Source organism: Calonectris borealis, unplaced genomic scaffold (genome assembly GCF_964195595.1).
Source record: "Calonectris borealis unplaced genomic scaffold, bCalBor7.hap1.2 HAP1_SCAFFOLD_49, whole genome shotgun sequence".
NCBI classification, from domain to species: domain Eukaryota; kingdom Metazoa; phylum Chordata; class Aves; order Procellariiformes; family Procellariidae; genus Calonectris; species Calonectris borealis.
In genome coordinates this window covers 944,377-953,642 of record NW_027441458.1, presented here as the reverse complement: position 1 = coordinate 953,642, position 9,266 = coordinate 944,377, and the positions used below count along the sequence as shown (strand labels likewise).

General features: G+C 54.1%; 1 protein-coding gene across 1 annotated transcript; it reads right to left on the bottom strand.

Moving 5' to 3' along the window:
* Positions 1 to 1,205: 1,205 nt before the first annotated feature.
* Positions 1,206 to 7,522, bottom strand: LOC142076424 (olfactory receptor 14C36-like). The gene is made up of 2 exons (XM_075138725.1): positions 7,224 to 7,522; positions 1,206 to 2,169 (listed from the first exon to the last, which is right to left on the bottom strand). Exons 1-2 carry the CDS (start codon positions 7,520 to 7,522, stop codon positions 1,206 to 1,208), a joined length of 1,263 nt encoding a protein of 420 aa, XP_074994826.1.
* Positions 7,523 to 9,266: the final 1,744 nt, after the last annotated feature.

The following is a 9,266-nucleotide window of genomic DNA, read 5'->3' as shown; positions in this document are numbered from 1 at the left end:
CCTTTCCCACAGGGCTGCTCCCAGCCTGGCAGCCCCCAGCTTGTGCCATTGCCAGGGTGAGTCCCCTGCAGGGGCACAAACTGCCATTTGTCCTCCTGGGATTCCATGAAGTTCCTGCCAATACGTGCTCTCCTCCTCCTTGAACCTCTTCACTGAGCACAGAGGCCTGGGAGACCTTTTCAGTAGAGACTCAGGCAAAGAAGGCATTGAGTCCCTCAGCCCCATTGGTGTCTGCTGTTTATTAGATCACCGTCCTCGTTCAGCAGCAGCCCTGCATTGCTCTTGTTCAGCCTTGGTCTCTAACACAGCAGTTGAAGCTCTTCTCTTTGCTCTTGACTTTTCTTGCAGCCACCAACTCCAGGTGGTCACCCCCCAGCAGCTGCTTCACTGCCCCTGGCAGTGCCCTGTCCTGTGCTGGCCCAGCCCCGCTGTCCCACACATGGTCCCACGGCCCCACTGTGCAGGCACAGCATGGGAAAGGGTGTATTGAGGGTGAGGAACAGTTTCTCTCGCATGATGCCCATGACACCCCTTTGTGCCCTGTCCCCCTGCTGTTCCTCCTACTTGAGACAGCCTCCCCCAGGTCCTGGAACCTACCCAGGCCTATGCGCATCCCATGGGGGGTTTCGCAGACATCCCTGCTCCGGGGCCTGGCAGGGTCTGGAGGAGGAGAGAGGTCGAGCAGGGCTGGCCATTCCCCCAGGGCAGGCACTGAGCCCAGCAGGAGGAGGGAAATGGCCGTGCAGCAAAACTCACCCATAAACCTGTGGAGAGCGGCCAGGGTTGGAAGAGGCCGAATAGGGAGGCCACCAGTGAAAGCTCGCTCCAGGCCCATTCCCTAACACATTGCCCCATGCCCTCCTCCCCTCAGCCCATGGAGAACCCAAGCACAGCAGCACGGCCTCGTGGGGCCAATTTCTTCAGCCTGTTCCTGACCACAGCTTTGGAAGAAGAGCCCAACCTCCAGACACCGGCATTGAGGAAACCCCCTTTTATTACAGAGATGTGACATGGGAGGCCAGCTGTACCTTTGGGCCAGACACATGTGCAAAGACCTCTGGGTCAGTCAGACTGGCTTCGTGCCTGTGGAGAAGTGGAGTGCGTGCAGACATTCCTGGAGAAACAGAATTATCACAGGTAAATGCCCAAAGCACAGGAGGTTCCCCAGCTACATTGGAAATCACTTGCAAAGAGACGGGGGCAGATTACTGCTGCTGAGAGACCACGGATTGAATCAGCTTCTTCAGTGCGTCCTTGAGCTCCTGGTTCCTCATGCTGTAGATGAGGGGGTTCACTGCTGGAGGTACCACTGAGTACAGAACTGTCACCACCAGATCCAGTGATGGGGAGGAGATGGAGGGGGGCTTCAGGTAGGCAAACATAGCAGTGCTGACAAACAGGGAGACCACGGCCAGGTGAGGGAGGCACGTGGAAAAGGTTTTGTGCCACCCCTGCTCATGGGGGATCCTCAGCACAGCCCTGAAGATCTGCACATAGGACAGCACAATGAAAATAAAACACCCAAAACCTAAAGAAAAACTAAGCACAAGAAGCCCAACTTCCCTGAGGAAGGTGTGTGAGCAGGAGAGCTTGAGGATCTGGGGGATTTCACAGAAGAACTGGTCCACAGCATTGCCCTTGCAGAGGGGCAGTGAAAATGTACTGGCAGTGTGCAGCAGACCAGTGAGAAACCCACCGCCCCAGGCAGCTGCTGCCACGCGGACACAAGCTCTGCTGCCCAGGAGGGTCCCGTAGTGCAGGGGTTGGCAGATGGCAACATAGCGGTCATAGGCCATGATGGTGAGAATATAATACTCTGCTCCTAACAAGAAGACAAACAAAAAGACCTGGGCAGCACATCCTGAGTAGGAGATGGCCCTGGTGTCCCAGAGGGAATTGGCCATGGATTTGGGAACAGTGGTGGAGATGCAGCCCAGGTCAAGGACAGAGAGGTTGAGGAGGAAAAAGTACATGGGGGTGTGGAGGTGGTGGTCGCAGGCTATGGCGGTGATGATGAGGCCGTTGCCCAGCAGGGCAGCCAGGTAGATGCCCAGGAAGAGCCAGAAGTGCAAGAGCTGCAGCTCCCGCGTGTCTGCGAAGGCCAGGAGGAGGAAGTGGGTGATGGAGCTGGTGTTGGACATCTGCTGCCTCTGGGCATGGGGTCCTGTTCTTAAAGGAAGAGTCAATGAAGAGTTAGGGGAGACTTCTCTGAGCAAAATCAAAGCCTTTCTTCTAGACCTTCACCTGCTACACTACCCTCAACCCCCATTCATTTCCAGGAGACCTTCCCTCAGCTCCATGGCTGGAGCTCTGTGCTGGCCGAGCAGAAGGTGCTGAGGAACGGGGACAGCAGAAGGCAGTTTGAGAGGTGTGGGGTTATTAAAACTCCCCCATCTCACCCTGGGAGTGTTCTTGGATGTCAGAAACCCTCAGCATTTCTGCTGCCCTCAGGGAGAACGAGTCCTGCCAGGCAAGAGGATTGCCTGTGGCTTAGTGCAGAGGGAGGGCAGCTGGTCTGTCCCTCTGACTTGTTCTGGGCTGCCGTGGGCTTGTTCTTCATGAGATGGAGGGTGATCACCCTCTTGTGTTACCCTGAAAAACAAGCAGGCACTACTGAGCCCAGAGGCATCCAGTGCAGACCGCTAAACGTCTCACCCTTTCTCAAGGTCTCAGCACCCCACCCCTAGCCCAGGACACTCACGCCTCATTTCACCAACCCAACAGCATTTCCTCCATTGTAGCACCTCTGCGCTTCTCCATGGGGCTTTCAGATAACAAAAGGGTGCTGGGGGACAGGCTCGCATTCTGGAGGGCAACTCACAGCTGGGAAGGAAACCTCAAGGAGACAGCCAAGTGTCCTAATGAGAGCATCTGATTAAGGGAAACCCAGCTTATTCTCCAGCCCCACAGACTGCATTGCCTTCAGCCCCACAGGTGAGAGGAAAGCTGGGACCCTTGTTCCCATGGGCACACCTGCATGAAAGGACCCCCAAGATCAGCCTGTGACTCTGCAGCTGAAACTCCACCTCCCCAGAGAGCCTGGCAGCCAGAAGGAAACAACAACAACAGGAACAGAGACAAGTGGAGAAAGAAGCAAATGCCCAGCGAGGGTCTGGCTGAGAGGGGCCAGGCCAGAGGCAGCCGGGCGCTCAGGACAGCGTTCCCCTGAGCCAGCTCTGCAGCCACCTCCCAGGCACCACCATTGCCGGGCAGCTGCTCTCAGCCCCTGTGCTCTGCAGAGGAAAATGGACACGTGGCTGGAGAGCTACCCCTCGGCTCTGCTGGAGCTCTGCCTGCAGAGGACGTGGTTCATGCCTTGGACCCCACAGCCCTGAGGGCAGAGGCTTGGCTGGGTGGGAGAGGAGGCACGGGGGCTTGCTCAGAGGAAGGGGTCTGGTTGGAGGGGTGAGACAGGGTTTTCTGAATTCTCCCTCCCACCACATTTCTGGTTTTCGTTTCCTCTCATTCCCTGATCATCTCCTTGCTGCCTGGAGATTTTCCTCCTGGTGGCTCTTTCCCTGTGCCAGGTCTTTCCCTGTCAGCGCTCACAGAGCCCATCCCAACCTCTGTGCACTCACCTTAGCCCTACAGAAACCTGCCTGTTTGCAGGGCACTGGCTGGGCGCATGTTCCTCTTTGCAAGCAGAAAAAAGGACAGGTCAGACTAAGCCTGATGGCTCCAGCAGAGGTAATGCTGGTGCTGTGCGTAGGCAGAGGAGAGGCTGAAAACTCATTAGGAGGCTCCTGGAAGACCTACTGATCACTCACAGTTACCGTTCAGGAGTGTCAGTGACTTGTCAAAATTAAGACCTCTTTTATCATTCATCCCCTCCCATCCCCCAAGAGTAGGAAATTGAAAAGACAGACTCAGGGAAGTTCCTTAACTTTAGAGTAATCCTTGTGTTGACCTTCTCCTTGAAAGCTCCTCTTGGAAATATTCTGGGAGTGAGCTGAAGCTCTGAGCAGCCCTGACCCACACAGCACCCTCTCAAGAGCAGAAGGACCCTGCCTGGCTGGGGGTGGCTCCTTCCACCCACAGCTTCTCCCTGCAGAACTGTGGGGAGCTCCCTGGGCAGGCTGGATGCTGACCCTGGCAGGCGGCAGAGTCCCTGCCCAGCCCCCAGCCCCCTGGGGCGCAGGGACCCTGCTCGGAAGGACAGCCCTGGGCTGCACACCCACCTTCACAGCCCTGCAGCCATCCCTTGCAGAAGGCAGGATCATGGCCTCTCCCTCTGATGGTGCAGCAGGGAGTCCCTGCTCTGCAGCTCGTCCTCCTCCTCTACAGCAGGGAAACTGTGAGAGTTGTACTTACAGATCCTGTCATCTGTGGGATTGCCAGCTTGAGGAGACCCCTCAAGGAACCGCAGCTGCATTGACCTGCAGCCAGAGACTTACTGTGTCAAGGGCTGCGAAGAATTCTCCCCCAGTGAGCTCTCAGCATCCTCCCACTCCAGACTGCCTTTACGCTCTCTCTGCCTCGCTCCCTCCCCTCGCTGCCTGCAGGCAGTGCCCTCAGCCCTGCTGCGCTTTGCAGAGGAGCTGCTCCTGGGCAGAGCTGTCTCTCTGCAGCACTGCCCACTTGCCAGGAGCTCCCTCCTTCCAGGAGCCCAGCCCAGCTCAGCAGCAGAGGACCAGCCCAAGGCAGCACTTGCTCTGCCCCTCGCGGCTCCCTCGAGGGGTCCCTGGGGCTCCAGGGGAACCTGCTGGGAAACAGCCTGAAGTCATCCCTGATCTTCCCTCCCTCAGCTGCGCAGAGACACTTCTTTCCACCAAGGTCATTTCTCTTCCCAGAGTCACATGTAGGTCCTCTAATCACTTCTCCTTGTCTCAGCATTAGAGAGGACACCCAGACAGTGACAGGGAGGCATTTCCTTTACCCCTGCTGAGGGAATGATCCAGCAGAGTCAATCGAGGCATCTCATCCTGGGTGTGCAGTCCCGGGGCTGGAAGGGGTCTCAGCTCACTCCCCTGCAGACCACAAAGCCACAGGAGGTGGGGTTCCTCTTGCCTCAGTTCAGGTGGGCACAAAATGGGCACCTGCATGGGAGCTCCTTCTCTCAGCTGCCATGGCAATCATGGGGGTGGCTACCAGGAGGGAGCTGCTCAGCCACCAACACCTGGCGACCTTTGGGGTTCAGGAGGGGGTCCAAGCTATGTGAGGTGACTGCAAGCTCTAAGGGAGCAGTTCCTAGAGACAGGGCAGCATCTGGGGGCATCTTCTTGGAGGCTGATGGGAAGTTAAATTGGCCAGGTGGAATGACGGCAGATGCCCATATGTAGGACAACTGAACCTGTAGCTATTCCCCATGTACGGGGCAGCCTATAGAGGTATTCAGCTGGCCAAATGGAGTCATGCAGCACAGGGAGAGCTCTCTTTCTCTTCACCATCAACTGTATTTCCTACACGTCCTGCGAGTATAATGGCAGCTTTGTCGAGTGCATCCCTTGCGCTCCAATTGTCTAAGCTACTTCAGGGCAGCTGAATCTTCATTTAATATCCACATACAGGCCTGCAGTGCTACGTGAGATGCCAGGGCTCTGCAGCTGACGTGGACAGCACAGGCCCTACACAGGACCCCTGTCCCCATTCAAACCAGCTGTGTGACAGGCATCCCGCACGGCATCTCAGACAGGTTCGGTGCCGTTGGGCCAATGACTGAACCGCACCACTGCGCTGACCTAAGGCTGTGCCCTTCTCTTTCCAGTAGATGCAGGGCAGCGCATGAATATGAAGCACATCACACCAGGGTCTCCACTCATGGGCATTCCCTCTCAAACTCTGCTGGTTCTTCTCTCCCCCATCGTTTAACCACCCCTCGATGTCACAGTCACGGGTCAGGCCAATGATTTTCATTGTGCCAGTACCACAGGATGTCCACTCCCAAGGACACTCTCAATATCACCTCTTCCTTCCTGAGATCAGCTTCACCTCCACCGCAGGCGCTCAGGGCTGCAGAGACACCACAGAGAGCAAAGCCCTCTCCTGCTTGGACTGCACAGCCCAGCTCTGTTTCTCTCTGGCCTTGGGGACAGCAGGGTTTGTCTTCCTTGTGGGCACCTCATCCCTTCTTCACATTGCCACCTGCCATCCACTGCAGCATGGCTGTGCTCTGAGGCAAAGCCTTTGCACACACAAGGTCTTGGGTGCTTGGTAGCAGGTTTTCCTGTTGCAAGTCTGCTCTCAACCCCAATGTTAGTGGTTAATGAGGACGCATAAATCTGTGTGTTGGATGTAAAGATGGTTTATGCATGTGGCATAAGTTTTAAGTGTTGGTAAGAGGGGATGTCAGGAATGAGAAATACATAAAAAAGGATTTTCAGAAGATATGTAAACGTATCAAATTATGTGGGACCGGAGCATGACACAGATGGTATGGAATACGAGGTAGAGATTGTCCTGGGTCTGGCTGGGGAGGAGTTAACTTTCCTCCTAGCAGCCCATCGGGTGCCGTGCTCTGCAGTGGTTGCTCGAAGGGTGTTGACAACGCACCCCTGTTTTGGCTGTTACTGAGCAGTACTCGCACAGCACGAAGGCTGTCTCTCCAACCCCACCACCCGCAAAGGCCAGGAGGCTGGGGGTAGGCAAGAGGTCGGGAGGGGACATAGCCAAGAGAGCTGACCCAAACTGATCAAAAGGATATTCCATACCATATGACGTCAGGATCAGCAATAACAGACGAGAGAAAGGGAGGGATGAGGGGCATTCATAATAATGGCATTTTTCTTCTGAAGAAACCGCTAGGCACACTGAGGCCATGCTTCCCAAGAATTGGCTGGACATCTGCCTGACAATGGGAAGGAGGGAATAAATCTCTTCTTCCTTTGCTTCCGTGGGTGACCTTTGCTTTTCTCATTCAACTGCCTCTGCCTCAAGCCACAAGCTTGTCCATCTTATTTTCTCCCCCGTCTTGCTGAGGAGAGGGAGGGAGAGAGCGACTGCTTGGAGGTTTAGCTGCGTGCAGGTCTACCCATCACTCCACCTTAGACTTCCGTACATACACGTAGATCTTGGGTTCGCTTTCCTGATGCTGCAATAGTGTATGCTGATGTTTGTAGTCTTGCCCTATGTTTGAGGGGTATGCGATGATGGATGGGCCATCAGTGACCCTCTACCAGCTGTTGTGTGGATGACTTTAGGTAGAGAAAATGCCCAAAAGAAGTGGCTTGGAGAATCACACTGCTGCACCTGGATTTCTTCTTCTGGGACTTTCTGTCCACACCAACCTGCAGAGCTTGCGCTTCACAGGCTTCCTGATCATCTGCTGCATGGTCCTCATAGGGAATGGCTTCATCGTGCTTACCACTGTGGTGGAATCAAGCCTCCACAGCACCGTGTACTTCTTCCTGAGGACTTTCTCCTTCCCAAAGACCTGCTCTACATTAATCACACTGCCAAAAACGCTGATGGGCTTCCTGAAGGAATCCAGCAGGATCTGCTTCCATGGATGTGCTGCCCAGCTGTATTTCCTGGTTTGCTGGTAGGCACCAAAAGCCTTCTCCTGGCTTCCCTGGTCTACGACCATTATGCAGCCATCTGTGACCTCCTGCACTATAGCCTCATCATGAAAGGGGGGTTCTGCGTCACATGGTACTGGGGTCACAGGTGGCTGTCATACCGGTCTAAGTAGAGCAGACCTATCAGGTATTCACTTTGCCCTTCTGAGCATTCCATGCCCTTCATCACACCTTCTGTGACACCCCCTCTGTTGGAACTGGTCTCTGGACACGTCCTAGAACCAAGTGATGCTGCACACCATCACCCTGGTATTCGCAGTCCTTCCCTTTTCCTTTGTAGCTATTTCATAGCTGTATCATAGAATCATAGAATGGTTTGGGTTGGAAGGGACCATTAAAGGTCATCTAGTCCAACGCCCTCCCTGACACGGGCAGGGACAGCTTTCACTAGATCAGGTTGCTCACCACCCCATCCAGCCTGACTTTGAACGCTTCCATCTACAACTTCTCTGGGCAACCTGTTCCAGTGTCTCGCCAGCCTCACCGTACAGCATTTCTTCCCTATGTCCGATCGAAACCTACCCTCTTTCAGTTTAAAACCATTACCCCTTGTCCTGTCACTACAGACCGTGGTCAAAAGTCTCTCTTCGTCTTTCTCATAAGCCCTCTTTATATATACCTAGGGTTGACAGGACACACTGGAGAGGATCGGAAACAACCTCCAAATGACTGGGTGCCTCAAAAAATTCCCTAGGCGTGCTAAAGGTGATGTACACTCAAATGCTCTAGGATGTCTTTAATCGACTGCTGCTTGTTCTTTGTGGCTTAAGCTTTGATAGAGAGTTATTGTTGGCCTGGCTTGCATTTCTGTCCCTTGAATTTCTTTGAAGTCTTGGAGCTTGTGTGTATGACACAGCCTTTGAAGGGGGAAACACATAAACATGGGCAGACAGGAATGAAGAGGACTTATTGGGCCATCCAGATAGGTGGCTGTTATGGTCCTTATCGTCTGTGGTCAGTGCTAGTAAATGCCTCCTAGAGTCAATATCCTCAGGACTTGGTCATGGCCGGGGGGAGGCAAACAGTCTGCTCTGTTTCACACATGCCCGATGTAGGCATTTGGATCTGACCAAGTCCCCCACACTTCCATAAACATAAAGAATTGCCATTTCTACAACATGAATCAGCCTGTTCTCAGAGAAACAATTAAACACCCTAATGGAAAAACCTGTCTTTCCCAGACAGGTCCAAGATATGTGGGTGTGGGTCAAAGGGGGAGCCTCGCAGGATGACCTTGCATACTGAGGATGGGGGTTTCTGCCTCTGGGTGTCTGAGACTCCTGATGGGATGCAAGAAAGAGCATTTGGGGATTGTGCAAGACTTCCTGTGGAACGTCTAGGAAAGATCCAAAGGCAACAAGAGGAAGGGATCATGGTGATTTGGGGAGGAACAAACGTGGGAGAATGGAGGGAAAAGGGATAAGAGGAGCTGATCATGTGTAAACAGGTGATTGGTCGGTACACTTGTCTGGCCATGCCCAGCAACTGATTGCCCCAGCCTGTTGCGTCTTCTTATTAAACTCCAATTTCCCACAGCTTTCTGGGCTGAGGAGAATCTCTGGTTTTGTGTACGGATGGAGGCCCAATTGATAGCCACTGGAGTGGCAACCACAAGTCATACAAGTTCATGTTCTTCAGGGACCCAGAAACTGGAGAGATTGGAGAGCATGCATATAATGTTGGTGTGTATGTCATTGGGTGTAACCACTAGCAAACATCAAACCAGAGCAGCCAGTGAGTAGAAGCAGCAGC